Source organism: Nasonia vitripennis, chromosome 5 (assembly GCF_009193385.2).
Source record: "Nasonia vitripennis strain AsymCx chromosome 5, Nvit_psr_1.1, whole genome shotgun sequence".
Taxonomy (NCBI): Eukaryota; Metazoa; Arthropoda; class Insecta; order Hymenoptera; family Pteromalidae; genus Nasonia; species Nasonia vitripennis.
In genome coordinates, this window is record NC_045761.1 from 12,582,039 (window position 1) to 12,601,911 (window position 19,873).

The 19,873-nt window shown below is 43.6% G+C and overlaps 3 protein-coding genes across 4 annotated transcripts in view; 1 reads left to right on the top strand and 2 right to left on the bottom strand.

Annotated features, from left to right (window-relative positions):
* Positions 1 to 13,186, bottom strand: part of LOC100120633 (tubby-related protein 4) — a 32,102-nt gene extending 18,916 nt beyond the window's left edge. The window contains exons 1-2 of the mRNA XM_003426228.4: positions 12,572 to 13,186; positions 3,206 to 3,373 (exon numbers count right to left, since the gene is read on the bottom strand). Of these exons, the coding sequence (XP_003426276.1) occupies positions 3,206 to 3,373; positions 12,572 to 12,667 (264 nt within the window). The 5' untranslated portion in view covers positions 12,668 to 13,186. The remainder of the gene's footprint in view (positions 1 to 3,205; positions 3,374 to 12,571) is intronic.
* Positions 13,187 to 14,646: 1,460 nt separating this feature from the next.
* LOC100120608 (RWD domain-containing protein 1) lies at positions 14,647 to 16,377 on the top strand. The gene is made up of 4 exons (XM_001604180.6): positions 14,647 to 15,219; positions 15,300 to 15,649; positions 15,735 to 15,921; positions 15,989 to 16,377. The coding sequence occupies exons 1-4, from the start codon at positions 15,150 to 15,152 to the stop codon at positions 16,105 to 16,107; spliced, it is 726 nt and encodes a 241-aa protein (XP_001604230.2). The 5' UTR covers positions 14,647 to 15,149; the 3' UTR covers positions 16,108 to 16,377.
* LOC100120583 (protein MEMO1) lies at positions 16,351 to 19,718 on the bottom strand. 2 transcript variants are annotated; one of them, XM_008207844.3, is made up of 9 exons: positions 19,559 to 19,718; positions 19,243 to 19,322; positions 18,866 to 18,947; positions 18,721 to 18,789; positions 18,471 to 18,583; positions 18,280 to 18,391; positions 17,973 to 18,192; positions 17,788 to 17,892; positions 16,351 to 17,709 (listed from the first exon to the last, which is right to left on the bottom strand). In XM_008207844.3, the coding sequence occupies exons 2-9, from the start codon at positions 19,292 to 19,294 to the stop codon at positions 17,572 to 17,574; spliced, it is 891 nt and encodes a 296-aa protein (XP_008206066.1). In that variant the 5' UTR covers positions 19,295 to 19,322; positions 19,559 to 19,718; the 3' UTR covers positions 16,351 to 17,571. The 2 variants fall into 2 exon arrangements, with proteins under 2 accessions (XP_008206066.1, XP_016843243.1); XM_016987754.2 differs by having other exon boundaries at positions 16,354 to 17,709; positions 19,243 to 19,445; positions 19,559 to 19,702.
* Positions 19,719 to 19,873: the final 155 nt, after the last annotated feature.

A 19,873-nucleotide genomic window follows, 5' to 3' on the forward strand; every position in this document is an offset into this window, starting at 1 on the left:
ACGCGACTCGGCAGGGAAAGAGCGTATGCGCGACAAAGACAGACAGACACGGTCGCAGAGAAGTGCATAAACCTACACGACTACTACCTCGAGCTGCAATGCTTCTCGCGCGAATCAATGAAGCTCTCGGCACGCGATGCAGCGCGCGGAGCCCGGTATTGACTCGCGACGCGCGACGATTATAAGGCCGACGACGTGCTCTCCTTTCTTTCGTTCTCATTCTTTCTCTGCCTCTGTCTCTCAAGAGAGGCTATACAGTCTTTTCGCTCCGCTTATTGCGAAAATCTCGTTTTTCGCCGTCTGCAAAAATCGAAGCGAGAGTATTGGTAGTCAAAGGGGGACGCGCGCGACGCAAGCTTTCTTTCTATATATGTATGTGCCGAGAGAAAGGGCCGGCTCTTCTTAATCTCGAAGGGCTGCCGGAAGATGAGGTGGGTTTTATTGCTTCTCCGAGTGGCGATGCGCGACGAGGCTTTTTATTGAACTCTATACTCGCTCTCTCTCTTGCCGCGAATTTCTGGGCGTTAGGTATTCATTCTTGAGGCTTTGTGGCGGTGAATCGAGGTTCTTTCATTTTGAGGTGTATATAGGAGCTGTTTCTGCGCCGTGTCGGTGTGTCGTCATTGTGTACTTTATAACGTACATCAGACGTTCTTTTCACAGCGCGCGCTCGGAAGATTGCGTCGTGGCCTTGAGGGTCGCTCGTGCTGGGGATTCGGAAATATTAATTCGCCCGCCCATACAGTTATTAATCGAGAGCGCGCGCACTCTCGAAGTGGCGAAACTGATGAAGAATCGCGATGAAATTTTATTTATAAAATTCGGATGCTTCATTTACATTTATTCTTCATCGGTTTATGGCGAAGCTTGTATAATCGATCAATCATCGATCGAATTTAATGCAAGCGATTATCGGTTAGTCCGATATTTATAAAAATAGACATACAGTACAGAGAACGCGATTCAACCAGACTCGCCAAGTAGTACAAGTCAAGCTAAGCGAGACCACCGCTGTATACTAGCACACATTAATCTCCAAGACTCGACAGAACAAAAAATCCCGCAACCCTCTCAAGAACCTCTCGAACTAAGCATACCACATCGCGCAACGAATTCGCTAGAGCCATTACACACTCGACCGTGGCGTTATCTCGACGCAGCCAAAAGCTCGAATGAAAAATCGCCCATAGTAAACACAGCCCTGCATGGTGTATACGCACGAATGCTCTCTCGGTCTGCAGCAGCGGCAGCAGCAGCAGTCGCCGGGCGACATCGTAAAACAGGGTTGGCCGACTGTGCGCAGATAAGCCCGTCGCCGTCTGGTTTTTAAGGTCTCCTCGAAACGCCGGGTAAACTGCGCGGCCGGCCGGTATGCCCCCGTATAGTTATGCGTTTAGAGAAAGTCCTTCTCTGTTTAACGAGTGGAGGCTATAGTCGAAAATAAACTGAAGGTGTGTAGCATTATCGATCTTCTAAATCTTCTCTCATCCCGGCGCCGTAAAACTACAATATATTTGGGTGTTGTGCGGCGGTCCGTATTATGTGCGTATACACACGAGCGTAGTCGTCTAGGCGGGTGTCGCGATACAATATGGCTCGTTCGAACCATATATACGCAGCCTGCCGCTGCTGCACTACGCAAACTCGGCCCGTATTGTCGCCTCCGCACTTGTGCACGCGGGCCGGAAGTTTCGTTTGCCAGCTTCCCTTCCTCCTGAGTGGTAATCTCTCTCTCTCTCTCTCTCTTGCTCTACAGCGATGCAGAGTCGGCACGTGCGCTTGTATTATCTTTTTCCGCGGCGCGTTTGCGTGCCGAGGTTTGCATAAAGCGAGGAGCTATTAGAGATAAATTTTTAGCTGCGCGGTTGATGCGGAATTCTCATCGTTCCGATGTACGAGTAGGATTTTTTTTCGACGAGGACGAGGTGTATTCTCGCGCGCTTGTTGCGCAATCTTGCGAAACTGAACTTTATATAACGTCTGTAGGCGTTTTACTAACATATACGTATATTTGTAGTGTAACGAGATGGAAAAAAATTGTCGCATCTATTCGAATCTTAATTTAAAACTCACGTGCGTCGCGGTCGGTTGATAAAAAGTTTACCGCTTGCGGCTGTAGTTACACAGTTCATTATCCCGAGAGGCGACGACTGCTATACTGGGATAAGTAGCGATACGCGAAATTGGTCAGACGCGCTAGAACGAACGCACACAGCTACACGTATAGCTTCTCTCTCTCTCGCGTTATACGATGAGCAAAGTGCTTTCGCTCTGCCAAGATCGAGACAATATTGCATCACTGCTAGTCGTTATAAATAACGAGTAAAAAAAAAAAATACACGAACGAACGAGGTACACACTCTCGCGTATGTATGCACATGTTTCGCCTCGAGAACCCATTTTCATCGTAATACGTAAAAGCTGCCGGGGGTGGTTACATGGCTGAGGGCGTATCCGTATACAAATAAGACGCGCGCGAGCTCTTCACTTTGGAGAGCGGAGAGAAGGATGCCGTTGTTGGCTGGGTATATATGCACACACACATACACGAGCGCGCGCAATGGAGTAGTTTTAAGCGACGTTTTTTCACAATTTTAGACACGATGGAAAAATTTTTTTTGAGCGCACGATTTTTTTTACAGGTAAAGAGATAAAGGAACCGAGAGGATGGTGATTTAGAATTCGACGCAGAACGAAAAAGCGTGAATAAAAATTCTTGTAATTTTTTGGGCGTATTAAATAAGTCATGAAATGCAAATTAAGTTCAAAAGGAGCTTAGTATATATCTTGGACGCTGTACAGAGGTTTTTTGCTTGTGTACATAAAAACAGCTTCAATTCGCAGGAAGAATGTTATAAAAAGGATTTCGTGTGTTTTAAATTATACAATTAGCAGAGTCTCTAAAACCCTCATTAATTACGCCCCGCATACGTGGAAAGTACAGATATACACTGTCCGATAAAAGAACTTTCATAGAATTATAGAAGCAGTTCCATTATTGAATACAGCAATACGAGTGGTTCCTCGGCGTGTAAAAATACTTTTAGCATTAAATCGAATAATGTCTACGATAATTATTTTGCAATAAGCTCTGATTGTATTGCATAGCCGTGCTTCCCCGATCTAGTTTTCAAGCAAGCAACTAAACTTCTGATCTATGCAAACCAAAGTAAAAAAAAAAAAGAGAAGACCTCGAGAGACTCACCTCGCTCCTGTGACCGCGCAGGTTGTAGTTAGCCCTGAGCGGGAGTTCGGGCGCCCTCGTCCGGCAGTGCGACGTGGTGAAGGTCACGCCGACGAGGCCTCGCGCGTTCCCCGTCGCCAGCCATCCCTCCTGGTAGTACTTTCTCCGGTACAGCTTCCAGCTCTCGTCCTGCAACAAGCAGACCGGCAACGTTTCTCGATTTAGAATCATAAATCCACAACGAAGCCCAGCTTCTACCTACATTCTCTTCTTTTGCGCGACGCGCGAACTTGCATACATATATACAGGTATACGTAGAGGGACCTCTCCATATAATGCAGCTGTGCGCGTCGCTATGCGGTATGCGCGGAATCATATGCCGAGCGCGTGCCTGCCGTTTGTACGTAATTCGTATGATGTAGTGCCGTTATACCCTCGCGTGTACGGCTTTGTATAACGTATATATGTTCTGCATTGCCGGTGCAATATTTTTGCGTGCTTTCGATTCTGTTTACTTGCATCGCGCATTGTTTTGCATCGTATTTGTTAACCGCCTCATATGCGCGTTAACAGCGTGTGGTTCTACCTCGCAGTAGTTTTACAAAAGAAAATCCTCGGCTTTTCAAACGATTCGTTATCGAATTTCTCACCAGCGTACACAAACTCGATCAAACAAAAAAGTCAAACGACGCCAAACCTTTTAAAAAACAGCACCGCAACCTTCGAACAAACACAATCGCCCACTCGAGGGTCTCTCGAGCACAGCCGCCAACACAATCATCCCCATTACAAAACACAATTTTTTTTCTCCTCCTCGCGTGTATACACCCTCCGCTCGAGCGACGCCCCACCGACGACGCTCATTAGCGCCGTTAACGGCTACGTGACGTCGCAAATGAGCCGCGCGGGATCTTTTGCCATGCGCTATACACCGCTCCACCTCCTTCCCATTCTCCCTTTTTCTTTGCGCGGGCTTGTTTCGGCTTCCGTCGACTGTTTGTTTTCTTTCAGCCTCTGGCGCGCCAAACTCGAAATTAGAAAGTTGAGAAACAAACCGCCGACGGGCTGTTAATGAAAAAGTAATCGCTCGAAATTCGTCGAGGTGATACTTTTTTTAAATTAAATATAGTAGGTATAGGAAACAGGAGCTTTACCGCTTCATATACTCGTGGGAAAGGGGTATTTTTATAGAGCGAAGAAAAAAAGCAGTAATTGAATTTACTATCGGAGAGCCGTACGTATTGAATATTTATTAATAAATTTGAAATGATCCCCCCGAGAGCTTATAACTACTTATAAGTATGCATAGAGTTCAAATTTAAATTCTTTTATATACCGCTATATTATTTATACGCTCGACGGGTAAATCAAGCGATGTATATTTTAAACAATTTATTAATAAATCGACGAGCTCCTCTCATTACGCGGCTCATCGAGCTTTCGAGACGAATAATATCAATTCGTTATATACGTGTACTCAATAAAGGTTATGCCATCCGAAAAATAACGGCTGCGGCGACGGTCCTGTTCGCGGCAGTAACAAGTCGAGCAAACTCACCCCTCTTTCTCTCCTTCTCAAGTCTGGCGGCTTTAATCAAGGAGCAGAGCGCAAAGCGGAAGAATAAAGAGGCAGGAAAGTCCGAGACTACAAGGGAGCGCCGAACAATTACAGCCAGCACGCGACTGTATACTCGACGACTTCTTTCTCTTCCTTCTCTATACACGTCTCTCGCTTGCTTGCGACTGCTGCATAGCTGTCAACTCTTTGCTATATACCTATATATACAGCTCTAGAGCTGCCTCGTTTGACTTTTACAACCTATACGCTTTCATAACGTTGATGATGCCGTTTTCTCTTCCTCCGCCGCTCGGATGTCTTTGCCCGCGTTGTTATAATTGTGTAGAGCCTTAATACATCGCACACGGACTTTATTTCTCTTAACGACACTCTCGCGGCAGAGCTTTGTGCGCGGAGAGCTTTTTTCGAATTCACTTTTCGAGTCCATTACGAGCGATGAGGTTCGAGCACTCCTCGGGATTCAATCGATTCGCCAACTGACCCGCAAACTGCGCACGCACACCTACACACATACATAAAGGGAAAAAATTGAGACACACAGCATTATTTCTTCACTCGAGCCTCTCCCTCCACACACAGCGAAAGTCTGATGGCTGTTAATTCGAGTGTTGACTCGAGGAGGGAGAGTTAGGCACACGTATCGAGCTTTTTGGGCTGGAAGAATTTTCCAACGGAGGGGAGAGAGCTGATTTTTGAGAAATGCTCGATACCGGGAGGGTGTGGCATCATTCGATAAGTCGAAGCGCATCGAGCTGGAAGCGACTGTTTGTTGGATGATATGGATAAGCTTTCCCCGCGTGTGTTTCGCGCGCGCGCCGAGGGAAGATTGATGGCTTGTCGATGAGCGTTTGATCGCGTTAAGATGTTCCAATATGAAAAATGTATTGTTTTTCGTGCGGGCAGGACTCTCTCTCTCTCTCTCTCTCTCTCTCTCTCTCTCTCTCTCTCTCTCTCTCTCTCTCTCTGCGTGTGCGCGCAGCTCGTTAATTTCAATCGACGCAATCATTAATTTCGTTGTATTAAGCAGCGGAGGGTTGCAGGGCACGTCAGAGTTATGAGGAAGAAAGCCAATGTAAGCTCAAGTCTCTCTTGTCTCGATCTATATATAATATAAATTGAGACTCTCTCGAGCTCGGCATAGAGCTGATAAACTCGCGGATTTAATAAAAACTTGGACCTACGAAGTATAAAGCCGCCCGAGGATTTTCAGTGAAAAATTAAACTTCCGTTAATTACCCGCTGTACATGAACGTTCGCGTTTGAAAAGGCCGCGCGATTTTCGTCTATACCTCGACACAAAAACGCGAAAAAAAATTGCGAGGGAATAAGGCCAGCGATTTTCAGAGCTGACCTGATATATCGCTCCGAAACTTTTAACTATTTCAATTTGAAGCATCGCGCGGCGCGAGCTTTGAAAATTTCAGCGGTCGCTTTATACGGACGATATTGCAGCTTCTTGCGCGTGAAATTTGTTTTCGAGTATGCGACGTTGATGGATTCCGCGAGCTTTACGAACGCGTTTTTCTTCTGACCGATCGGTCGAGAGCTGGCGCGCTTTTCAAGTGTCCGAATGATTAAATACCCAACTCCGGCTGAAATTGAATATTTTCTGCGCGGGTGAGAGAGCGTATCGAGGGAATCCGTTTACAGGGCGTTCATCAGAGAACACGCCAGGACTGATGTGCTGTACACATATAGCCCAAGGGCGTTCTTAATTGTCGCTCCGACCTTTATGATGCGAGGCAGGCAAGCAAGTGTCAAAACCATAAAAGCTTCTATCCGCGGCTGCGGCCTCTGACTTGGATCAAAGACTGCATGCAGCTCCCTTCTGTATATGTATATACTTGAGTGTATATTAGGCAGACCCGCGGGTGCACGTGTAACCGCAGCTCAACATGTATGCTCAGCCTATGGCTTTGGCTGTTACTTGATCTAGTTTGTAGGCGCTCGCATCCTATATAATTTATTCTATAGATGAATCTCGTTGGCGAAAACTTTATCGTAACTTTTCATAAACTTTGTTCGAAATTTAATAAAGTTGCGAACTTTTGGAGATCGTTATAGAAATGTCTCTTATAACTCGAATCGCACGTGAATTTGAATACACGCGTTTTGATTATTATTGCCAACGTCTCTCTATGACGCCAACATATACGAGCTTTCCAACTTTGAAATTTACGCAACTTTGCTTCTCACCGGCGGCTTATTAACGCGCAGGGTAATTAAAAAACAATCAAGCACCGCGAAAGCTCATAGATAGTAACTCGGCGTAGTGTGCGCCAAGTAATTTATCCGATCTCGTATATACTATATATACTCTGCTAAGTAATACTCTGCCCCAAAAACGCACACGTGCGCATGTAATGCGATAAAACGTACTCCATCACATAATATATATATATTCACGTAGCTATAGTGCTCGAGCTTAATTACCCAGGTACATCCGCGAAATTATCCACCAAAGTTAAGTCAAACCGCGGCTGATTCAATCCCTAGTCTCGACCGATGCACATCGAATATTTACAGAAAAGCTACATCAGCCAGCGCAATACATTCGAGTCATTCTCATCGCGGTCAGCCATCGGGCCGGAATATCACGTGCGGAACCGCAAAAAAACCGACATTCCGGCGACAAGCACAGCCGTTTTGAAAAATAAAAAAGGTGCAGAATGGCAGTAGCTCTCGCGTACGCGCCGGCCGCCTGGGGCAAAACTCGTGATGCGGTCTCTCTCTTTTTCTCTTCCGCGTATGCGTGTATAGATATATATACCCGCAGCCTTCTCTCACTCTCGCCTCCCTTTTCTCTCTCGCGTCATCGATCGGCCGAACGTAGCGGCGGCGGCTGCGGGTATAGCTCGAGGGAAAAACTGCGTGGAAAAGCGGGAGCTTTTGTAAAACAGTCGTGTGCACACGTTCCTCTCTCCGCGCTGCGCGGGGGCGTGAAGGTAAGTAAAGCGAGCAGAGGTGAAAAATCTGTCGTATGAGAGAGCGGAGCGAGAGCAGAGGATGGGTATGAAGTTACAGGGAGAGAGGAAGCTTAGTAGCTATACGCGCGGCTCTCGGAAAAAGAAAGTGAGCGCTTCAGTTGGCGGGTTTCTTTGGCTATACATATAGGTACTGTGTGTGCGTGTGTGCGTGTGCGTGTGTATAGGTATAGCCACAGCTACCCTGGAAGAAACGTTACGTAGTTTTTAGCCAGTCCATTTTTAGTTAGGAACGGACTGGTCAGTTCCTTAAGCAGTGACTGCCCAGTAGACGCGCTCTAGATATGATCAAATTCTTCTTGATTTCTATTGGCTCTCTTTTAAAAACTGTCATACCTAGAGAGCTGTAATGTTGCATCTTAATTTGTAATGGTATGTTGAAACAATATATTTACAAACGTTAATAGCAAAGCGATAGTGAATATATCAACCTGGGCTGAAAAACATCAGCGCGACTGTGTAGTGTAGCTCCTTCAGAATATTCTAATTAGCGAAAGAGAAAAAGTAAAGGCAATGTGACTATTCGAGTAGAAATATAGCTCAATATAGTACAAAATATTAATAAAATAATATCGCTAACAATTTTTAATAATTTATTTTAGAATTAACATATCAACTCGTTGTAATACATTCACATCAAAAGACAATAATATTATAATCCGTCTAAAATCTCCAGCTTTACACTTTAATCAGCAATCAAGCCTTGTTAACAAGAATAGTCTCTCTTTCCTCAACCGTTGATTCATCGAAATCGCGCAATCGCAAGCAGACCACACAAACCCATCAAAAGAAAAAAAACTAAATTTATAGTTTCAATTCGATAAAATAGTATTCGAATATGCAGTATTTTAAAGTTTTTTTTACACTCACTTGATTATTTTCATTAACAATAAAGACTACGATAGACGGATCAGAAAGAACTTATCAAAATCTTTAAAATAGGGGAAGGGTGACACTTCTGGGAATTAGCACTGTTCACACAAGTTAACACATATAAAAGTGCGTGTTGAGGTTGAGGAGGATGATTGGGAGCTTCTTCGTTTGTGCTTTAACGAAAAGTTTATTTTAAGAGAAATCGGATACACGCTACTGATCACGGATTTTCAATCTCCCCGCCTGTTTACGTCCACGTGCCTGTCTACACTTACGAACCCTGCAGAGAAAGCTTGTCTAAACAACAAACCCACGGCTTCGAGCTACTAGTACAGCTTATACAAAGCGCTTCGCAATCATGTAACTGCAATTTCCTCTGGCGCATCTATCGATTGGACTCGCGAAGTCTCGGCGATAAATCGATCGTTAATTCACCGAACGCTTTTCCGCACTTGTCATCCAGCCAAGCTCTATCGAAACGGCTGCATTTTTAAATCTCTCTCGCGGGATCGCGAGAAACCCTCTCTCTCTCTCTCTTGGCGAATTTTAAAGTCGCGCGAGGAATAAAAAAACAGGGAATAAATTCGGTTTCGTCTCTCGCTCTCGTTCGCATATACCTATATACATACACGCGGGAACTCGTCCGACGCGGGAAATACAGCCGCAGCATTGGATTAGTGTCAACGTGCGCGCTGTCGTTGAGAAAGCTCTCGCGGAACTGGCATCAGCTAAACGCGTTTGGACTTTTTTTGCCCGTCCTCGCCTCCTCGCCTTTTTTCGGTCTTACAAGCGGTGCATCTATAATCGAGTTGCCATTGCTCTCTTATACGGGAAAAGAAAAACGAAAAATCTCCCGGTCGTCGCGAAAGAAGAATAAAAAATAAAATAAACGTTCTTCGTCAATGGCCTGTCGATCTGCGGCGTCTATATGTATGTATCTAATGCACGGGGGCATCTCGCGTGTCGTCTCTCCTCTCCTGCACGCAACGAGCCAAGACCTTGCGCCAGACTTTCCGCCCCGTCACGGCACATCGTCGACGGCCTAGACTGCGCGAAAACGATCGTCCTGCTTTACTTTCTTTTTTTTAAGGAGGCGACTATATCTGATGTGTGAATTAATTTGTTTAGCCAAGTTGTTGCGTACAAATGTATATAACAACCATCAGCGGCTATCGGGAATCTCGATCATTAGCGTGTTGTGCCTCCTGATAACGAATATTTATACGGAATTCGAGGGCGGCTCTATTGTCGCGGAAGTGATAATAAGTCGCCATTGAAAGGAAAATGTACCGCGTTGAACGGCAACAATTCCGATTACAAAGAAAGTTTAGAATGTATATTAAACTCGGTCCGCAAGTTAACGAGGGACGCGCGAACGCCGTATAAATACCTAAGTAGATAAAACCGATTAGAGTCGGACGCTCACTCGCGCGCGCGCGTATGTGTGCGAAGTTGCAAAGTTTTATTTTTATAACAATGTTCGTTCGAACTTTTATTACAATCCCTGCGCTCGATTCCGGGGCAAACGCAGCGGACCTAAAAACCGGCGAACGCGTATTATACACGGGGGAGAGAAAATCAGAGTGTCCTCGCGCGTTAATACCGGCATAAAAGGCTTTGCCCGGGAGCCCCTCCACTTTTTGCCGTACCTTTTCCTCCTTCTTCTCTCAATCCCTCGGAAATTCTGTAATAAGCGAACCCGGAAATTGATAAAAAATTCCCTTGGATACGAGGCAACGAGAAATAAATCACTATACACACTTCCTGCGCGGCGGATTATGTTAGGCATTATTGATGAAAAATATACTCCTCGGTAAAAAAAATTTCTCGCGCCGCACGATCGCGAGCATAACATATAATACACACAGACGAGCCGACGACAGTTCGTCCCAGGAGCCACGATGGAAGACAAACGAGGTGGGAAATTGGGGGGACGCGCGACAATTCATTTCCGCGGCCGAATTAAATCGAAAGGCGCGTCGTCGGGCGGAGTAGGTGCGCTTCGGGCTAATCGCGTCCTCCTACACACTGCAAGTCTCGAAAGCTTATTTTCGATCTCCATCAGCGAGAAACTCCGGAGATAACCCGTCGCTCCTCACTTCGTGAAATTGCTCGTTTCTATTTCGCGTGCGCTGCGTCGGAACGCCCTCCAATTTCGAGGCCCGATTAGCCCGCTCGTCGTCACGCGTATCCGCTCTCTTTTTCGTTTACGCGTTTAGCGCCTTCTACGCACTTGGACGCGCGGGCCGATGCTCTTTATTAGCCGTATACACGTGTAGCTGGTCGAGTATCTCGAGTGGCGGGTGTAGGGAAAAGAGCGACGCGGGGCTGAAAGTGATTTTCGTGTGCGGCGTGCACGGGATTGAGTGAGAGGGGTGCCCCGAGCGCTCTTTGCGATGCCCGCTGGCTTCGGCATTAATTCGCATTCTCTTGTTTAAGTTGCTCCAAGGCGGTCGCGCGTACGCGCGTTTACATCGGGAGCTTTTATTGGGTCGGGATTCGCTAATCGTGCGGATAGTGGTAGAGAACTTTTTTTTTCCATACGCTCGGATGCGCTGTTTTATACTTATTTAAGTTTAAAACGTGACGGGCATACACTTTTCGTGATGCGTGTCAGTGGTACGCAGGTTGTAAAAGTTCGATTTTAAAAGCGCGCCGTATTCCCGTAGGCATTGTTCAGCTCGTGTGCGCGACTTTTATACATTTTCATAATATTTTTATGCTCCGGATGAAGGGCGACGGGAGCACATCTTCTGCCTTAGCCTGCACCGGCGAGAGAGTATCTGCTTTATTGTAAATCGGATATCATTCGAGAGGGAAAAATCTCTGCAACTGTACACTTTTAAAATCCGATATGCGTTATGCGCTAATCGAAATAAACGTAGGGAATTGCAAGGAGGCACATCGAGAAAATTATACGCTGCTGCATTCTAAATTGAGGAACATCGTTATCGCACCGAGTTACAATACATGCGCCTCTATTGATTTTGCGTCGGTACAGTACTACGCCAGGAATTTTCCGCGATCGTTTTTTATTTTCGCGCCGAGTGATACCGCACACAGAGGGTAAAACGTTGCCCCGCGGATTCGAGTGTCTTTTCTCGCGAAAATAGAACGATCCCTTTGCACGCGCTAATTTTTCAATTTGTCAATAAAGTACACGTGAGCTGCGCGTAAGGGGAGGAGTCGCTTTTATAGAGCTGCCGCGGATAAATACTGCATGAAAGGTCAGGTTGCACTACACTCTTGTTATGTCTTATCGTATCGATTATACGTATGCTACATGTTGCATTGTTTTAGCATTGCAAGAAGAAAATACCGTTAAGCTCTGCTATAGAGCGTCGGATGAAAATTGATACTTGTACGCCGTCGTTAAACTTCTGCAAGGGCTCCATAGTTCAAGGAAACTAATTCACTATACGAGGATATAGAGACGTACCTCTACATCCTTAGCCCGTATTTTCATCGAGGCTACATCGAGTAGGTATCAGGCTCTTTTTGAGTTAATTTTCTCCCGCGGCGTTTCCGCAATAATAATTTACGAGTCCGAGACATGTAACGACCTAATTACTTTATCGATCGAGCCGCGCATACAAGCTTGTAACTATTGCGTTATTCTGCTGCTCGTGGTTTTTGAGCCTAAATCATGCGAGATTTGTACGAACCGTTCCAGTATATGCATAAACAAACGACTTCTCCGAGCGCAAGTAAACACCGAATAGAAGCCCATTCAATCCTGGCTTATATAGTTACAGATTAGCGCGAAGTCAGAGTCAACACTAGAAACGTAATCGAGATACGAGTTGTGCACAAGCATAAGCTCGTGCGGACGGAGGGGACACAAACACCGAAAATACTGTTTGCGTTAGAATACATAAAGCGACTGTTGCGCCAGTATGGAAAACTGCAACGATAAACGAGTGGCCTCTATTAGAAGATAAAAACACCAACCTCTTGCAGCTCGTCCGGCAGCTTGCCCATCCAGCTGAGCGACAAAATGTTGCAGTCGCACTTGGCATTGGCGTTCCTCTCGAAGTACAGGTGCATCTTGCCGGCCACACTACTGCCGCTACTCTTCGTCCCCTCGACCGCCTCGACGTTGACAGGAGCAGAAGCCTGCGTTCGCGCCTCCGTCCGCCCATGAAAACCGGTGCAGTTCCCTCTCGCCTCCTCGTAGCGGTACGTGGTGAGTGTACGCAGCACTACTCGAGCGTCCTCGGAATCTCCGCGAAGTAACAACGACCACAACAACAACAACAACAACAAGAGCGCACGTTGGCCAGTCTCATCGTCGTCGTCATCGATCCGAGCACTCGCGCGTCCGCTCAGGGCCTCGGTCGCCCGGCTACTCCTCCTCGTCGCGGCGGCGACTCCTCCGAGCTGCTGCTGCTGCTGCTGCTGGATGATCCGCAGCACTGCGCCGCCGCCATGTTGCGAGCTTTCTCTCTCTCTCTCTCTCTCCCCCCTGTACAACACACGTATGTATAGCTATACTATATGCGTATATGCGTAGGTGCTGCGTCTACGGGGTCGAGCTGCTCCGGCGAGTGCCTCGTGTCTACTGAGCGAGGGGGAGAGAGAGAGAGGGAGAGTCGCTCGCAGGAAAAGTGGCCGTGCGCGCGCGCCGATAACAGCTGCGCGACGCTGCCCCGATGCCACCCTCTCTTTCTCTTTCCTGCCTATATATAGGTATACAGCTGTAGGTGTATACCTGCGATCGGTTGCAGCCTTACATTTGCACCGGCTGCTGCGCTGTGTGCTATACACTCGTTGTCATAGAAAGGCTTTTTTAGCTCGACCTAGATCGGCTTCGATTAGCTATCGGGACGGTCCATCGGCTGCACACTTGCGCTTTTCGCTGTGTACAGCTTAATTATGTGCGCGTCATTCTCTTCTATGCGGATGATGCGACACCGTATTGTGCGATGCCCCGCCGATATTACTGTATCATTGTTATTCTCCTCGTATTGACTGCTTGTATCGGAAAGAAGCTATATACGTGCGCCCAGCGTGCACAACAAAAAACTTCTTCTCCGGGCTCGTCCCCTTCGTCTGTTTCTACTTGCCAGCGACGACACCTCTTACATTAACAAGTATTATACGCGCCGCTTCTGCTAATTTTTCCCGCCGCCCCTTGCCAGCAGCAGCGGCGCAGCTCGCGACTCGCTGCGTCGATTGTATTGATTGTTCCCTCGCGCGCGCCCGGCGCCGGTATGTTATATATACGTATATACTGTATATGCAGCTCCTAACCCGCGCACACACACACACACACATGCTCGCTCCGTCTGACGGAGCTTCCGTGCACTAACGCGGCAGTCGCCGGCGGGCGGCGGGGGTGGTTTGGTGTCTGGTCTGGTCTGGTCGCTCTCTGCTACTTATTCGTCTCTTTTTCGTCTGCAGCGATTGTACTAAAAGGGAAGTGGGCCGCACTTGCTCTTTGGTTTTTGGCAGACCGATTGGCTCGTCGCTATGTCTTATTGCGCTTGCTTCTTCTTGAGCTTGGCTTAATAGATTTTTTCCGCTGCTGGAGCTCCAGTGGGGTTTTTTCTTTGGGGAATTTTTTTTGCCAGGATTTCGGAGCACTGCGAAAACGAGTTTTTAGTTCAGATTCTTTGCTTGAACTTTGATTCGTATTTTTATATGAAATTTGGTATGAATTATGTAGTGAAAGTTTTTTTTTTTTTACACGCAACAGGAAGAATAATTATTATCATGTTTATTTCTGATTGATAAGAAGTTTGCGAGAAATGATGGAATGTATACATAAGTATCGTCCGAATATAGAAACCGAATTTTCATTGGAGATTAAAAGTTTGATAAAAAAATATAAATTATTTTAATTATACCATGCAATAATTGTATAGTTATGTAGGAATCATTATAGTATATAATAGTAAACAATAAGGAATAATTATAATGATAAAATAATACATAACTGCAAATGACTCGTTGGATTATAGCATAGATTACAATGAACGCCGTCTTATATACTTAATTGAATGACTTGCCTTTTTTACAAGTGCACTTTTTGCAGCGTTGCAGATATAGTTTTGTGTGCCTAGTGGGCTGACTTGGCCTCACTCTTTCCACTTATGCGCTATAGTACGTACTTATATTCTACCTTAGTATACTATGTATATACGGGTACACAGACGTCTGATCGGTCTGATCGAAATTGCCGCGTTTCTACTGCTGCTCGGCATTTGCGGTCACACGAGGAAAGAGGCGAAACTAAAAATGTGGGAATTCGTTCGTTAAACGATTAGTTTGTGCGCCAGCATATCGTTTATTTAGTCGTAACTTACAAGTGTTCACGAGCCGTATTATTTTTTTATACCTCTTTTGTTTCCTTGACAATAATACGGTCACTGCAAGGAGGTTAAGTGATGATAGGTTATGTGTGTTAACACTGTCTGGGTTTTATAAGTAGTATTTTTATTATATACATATATATATTTATTGCCTTGTGTTAATATATCAGTTTATAGTTATTGTTGTTAAATATATATATATATAACAAAACAAAATGGATTACAAAGAGGAACAGTCCAACGAAATAGAAGCTTTGGATTCAATCTATTGTGGTGAACTAGAAAGTAAGATTTGGTTTCACATTTCGCTAACATATTTTAAAGAATTTCAAAAAGCATTTTGTGCATTAATGCAAACTTTGCAGTTCTAGAAAAAGAGCCGTTTCATAAGTTTGACATACCAATCAAGTCCGAAGAGTATGAGCTGGATTCGGGTAACGGGTTAGCCTGTCGATTAGAATTCACGTATACTCCAAAATATCCAGATGAGCCTCTGATTGTTACAATCGAGGACGAGGAAAATTTTGATGAAGGTGATGCTGAAAAACTTATGCAATATTTGGAAGAGCAGATCAAGGAAAATCTGGGAACTGTGATGGTATTTACACTGGTTAGTGCAGCTCAAGAATGGCTTAATGTACAGTGGGACCAAACCAAATTAAGCAGAGAAGAAAATGCAGCCAAAAAGCTTAAAGCAGAAGAAGAAGCTGAAAGAGTAATGAGCTTGTCTAAATAATTTTTATAAGTCATCTAAATCAAATTTGTTCTATTAATTTCCATGGTATTATTTGTATCGACAGAAAAGGTTTGAGGGAACGCGAGTTACAGTAGAAACATTCCTTCGTTGGAAAGAAAAATTCAATGAAGAAACAGGAATAAATAAGAAGAGAGAACTAGCCGAAAAAGAAGGAAAGAAACTCACTGGTAGAGAACTTTTCATGACAGACAAGACTTTGGATCAGTCTGACTTGAAATTCTTGGATGATGGTAAGAAACGTGATATTCATTTAAATGCAAGTAATTTTTTTCTTTATACCTTATTCTTTATTCACAGGTGATGCAGTGAAAGTGGATGAGAGCCTTTTCCAAAATCTGGAGGATCTGGACTTGGATGATGAGGATGATGATGATGACCCAGATTTTAACCCCGATGACTCTGATGATAGTGCATAAAAATGAACTGAAAGTGTTGTGCATTCATGAATTACGTGACGTGATTGTGTGAATTCATAATAAGGATGACGAAAAGAAAATATTCACTGAACAATACAAGTTCGAAAGTGAATTTTTGTATTCTCTCAAAATCTATGAATCCTTCTGTGATTGAATATCAAACAAAACTGAACTGAGAGATGATAGTTGTCCAGGATAAGTGCTTTTTTATAAACAATGTAGTAAACAGCCGAATATTTTTGTTCATAAAGCTTTATTTAAGTAAATGCATTTTGATGGTACTTTTTCCTGAAAATATCCTATTCCAAAGTTCTAATTCCAATTCAACTTTTTATGGTTTTTTAACTCTTTTTTTTGCCAGAGAAGGTGCATGAAGTAGTTCTTTTTTTTTACATAAATGCTTTTTATTGTCATACAAACGCATACTATCATTAATGTCGTTAACTTTTTAATAAAGCATAATTTAGAGTAACAATTTATCACGATTGAAAGACCATGAAGTTTCATACTTCTCAATATACATAGAGAAAAACAATACAATTCTTTAGCTATAATATAATATTATAGGATTGTTACAGTACAATAACCGTGGACAATCTTTAGGGTATAGCCTAAAGTCCAATTACAAAAATTTGCAATGGCTTCTGAAACGTTATCTTTAACGTAAGCAATTTTCTTAACTTACATAAAAGCAAGAAATTTATAATACACGCAAAACGTATATTTCTAATTTAGAAGACAAATTTGACCGTAGAAATCCATTAAAATTGAGGAGAATATCTATGGTGCTAATATTTTATGCATAGTGTACAGAAGGGTGATACACTTGAAGAATCTGTTGGTGAATTATAACTAATTAAATGCTAAGCTTTTGGCAGAAAAACGCAACTAGCTTTGACAATCTGTGGCATTTTCGTCTACACTCTATCGAAAAATCTGTTATCACGAATGTTGCAGTGCTTATTTATGTATTGGACCTGATTTCGTAACTTGAGGTGGAACTCAATATTGAGTTGACCACGCGTTCACGATGATTCGTGTTTTCGTACGTATATAATACGTATAATCTCATCTTTTTATATTTATATTGATTTCACACTTGGTTTTTCAATATTTCTTTTTCGTTTAATGCACTAAACATAAATGACAATAGTCAGTCTTTAATTTACAATTAGTTTCTTAATATTCTCCTACCTCGTTCTTTACATAACGGTGTGATTTGTACGTTAAAAAATGTAGATTGTGTCTCTTATATGAAAATAATTGTAGATTTAAGTATGTGTGTAAGTACGGTATCACCCGCTGATACCACCTGGAAGAGGCCTTTTTTCTGAGCTCTGCCTAATAACATTTTATTTTCGTGCCTAAAGTTGACACCTAATATTGCATATGTACCAAAAAATAACGTTTATGTGTATTATAGCACTGAACGCTTGACGGCAGGAGCTATATCAAAATTTATTATCATTCAACTACCATTGAAGCACTGGCATAGCTGACAGAGCTATCATTCATATTATTGCATTGGCTGCTCTGGGCATATTTTAAAAATTTCAACGTCATTCGTTGGCCATTAGTAGTCTCTTTAAGGCTTTGGATTGCCTAAAATAAAAATATTGTGAACTAAGTATTGTTTTTCCTCAAGTCATAGAGAGTTTTTAATAGGATCATCATAATTACCTGCAGCAAAACTCCTATTGGATGTCTACCACAGATTGTGTTACCATATTTTCTTAAATATTCAGTAAATGATGATGGGGTCATGTTTTCTATTATGTTCATTCCCTGAAAAGCAAATTTTCTAATTATATTTCATCAAATGTATAGATGTTGATCAGAAAAGTATGTAGAAATTAAATTCTAACCATCTGATCAAGATTCTTGATAGATTTATGAATAGCACCACAAGATCTGTCATAATAAGTATAACGAAACCGTTGACCCCAGTGACAGAAGTCTGAGGAAATAATAAATAAGGTTTGAGGATCAGCCATGTAAGGTGCTAGCAGTCTTCCATACATAGCTTCCCGCTCAGGACTAAGAGATCCAACAAGAATGGGAATAACAGTAAATGAGTCCTTGAAGCTAAAACAAAAAAGTTTGGATCAAGTTATTAGTTTGGTCAGATCAATGATTTCTTCAATTTTTGGGAATCAGTATAAAACTACTTACTCTTCCATAACTTTAGCAATATACGGCAGTTGCATTTCAATGCTGTGCTCATCCTCATCCGTGTCCATGTCCATCCACTCAAAGTGGCCAGTATCCGCAAGTTCTTTGTTTACTATAGAGCACAATATGAAATAATTATGTTTGTGTAAAAAAGAGTAACACAGCATTGAATATTGAGAAAAAATACCAACTTCGTTGATCGACATGCAGGTCATACAGTGGTGTTTTGTAGACCTGAGCCTGAGTCAGAGCACATCCTGGTAATCTCACGTGGTGGGATGGGCCTAAAATGAATATCTTGCGGCTGCGTAACAGCAAGTCTGTCATTTCAAGTCACCATGGATATAGGAATGGAGAAATATATCACTTAATTGAACTAAGAAGTTCATTCCCATCTTTTTTCTCCCTTTAAAAAATAGTATGAAATTAATAAGCACTTACACTACGACAGGACTAATCTGGCGATAGGCGAATGCTGCACAGGCTCCGCAGTAGCTGTAGCCAGCATGGCTGTAAAATTAAAAGAGAATGTGTCATGTAGGCGGTCATTGAATCAAATGAATGTAATTTAAAGACTGGTACTAACGGTGATATAATCGCTCTGGCTGGCCCATGAGACAGGTCAGCTGCATTCAGCCAGTCCCCAAGCTGCTTATTCAGCTCAAAACCTTAAAAATAACCAGGCAGCATTGATTTTTGAACGATAATAAACTTCTTATTTTAGCATGCGCGGGTCTTTCTAATCGAACAACACTTTCTTCTGATTCGAAACAATAAAAACCGAGTATTTATTTATCAACGCATAAATAACGAGTTCGTCTACCCCGTTCCGATAAAGCAATTCGAATCAGTGGACACCAAACTACACATATGCGCGTGCATATATTTTTAAACAGCCAAGGTTGGCCCACGCGCGCACTTGCATTATTTATCGCGGTGAAAAGTGCAGCAGAGTTAAATTACCGTTCTCCGAGTACCAGCTACCGGAGTGACTCGCTCTTCTCGCCAGCGCCATTGTATTCGATCCTGGTGATCTGTTCGATCTGAAAGAATATCCCCGAAAATTCAGATTAGCCGATATAAATCGCTGGAACAGTCCGCTTCTTTCTTGAGGAAGGTAATGGAATATCGAACGGCTGATGTGTGTTTGGACCTATACATACATACTGCGCGAACCAATGCTTAGATTAGACCTCGACTGGAGAGAGGAAACTTGTGAAAAAGTGAGATGGGATAGGTATAAAAGATAGAGAAGAAGAAAAACAAGACGTGCAGTCACCTGCTCCAAAAAAATTTCGTTGCGACCAGGAGATACCGACAATGAACTGCCGAGAGGACGTAGCCAGACACAGCCCTGCACAGCAGCTAGCACACAGTGTGTGGACTGTGGTCTGGTCGAGGTTCGTCTGCAGCACTGGACAGACGCGCATGCGACTTGTGCGCGAGGCTTGCGGGTTTTCTACATAGTTATATGTATACTTACATACATGATGCGTTGGCGCAATAATTATCTTGGAGTTAAAGAGCCTTCAGCGAGGTTATAATCGATAAATATTGAAATAGAATGTGTTAATAAAGTAGTCTTTATTATAAC

Coding starts and splice junctions, on each gene's coding strand:
- LOC100120608 (XM_001604180.6), top strand. CDS start 15,150: ATGGATTACAAAGAGGAACAGTCCAACGAAATAGAAGCTTTGGATTCA. Junction 15,220..15,299: donor CTATTGTGGTGAACTAGAAA/GTAAGATTTGGT, acceptor CAAACTTTGCAG/TTCTAGAAAAAGAGCCGTTT. Junction 15,922..15,988: donor CTTGAAATTCTTGGATGATG/GTAAGAAACGTG, acceptor CTTTATTCACAG/GTGATGCAGTGAAAGTGGAT.
- LOC100120583 (XM_008207844.3), bottom strand. CDS start 19,294: ATGGCGCTGGCGAGAAGAGCGAGTCACTCCGGTAGCTGGTACTCGGAG. Junction 17,893..17,972: donor TCAAGAATCTTGATCAGATG/GTTAGAATTTAA, acceptor TTTGCTTTTCAG/GGAATGAACATAATAGAAAA. Junction 17,710..17,787: donor CAATAGGAGTTTTGCTGCAG/GTAATTATGATG, acceptor TTTTTATTTTAG/GCAATCCAAAGCCTTAAAGA.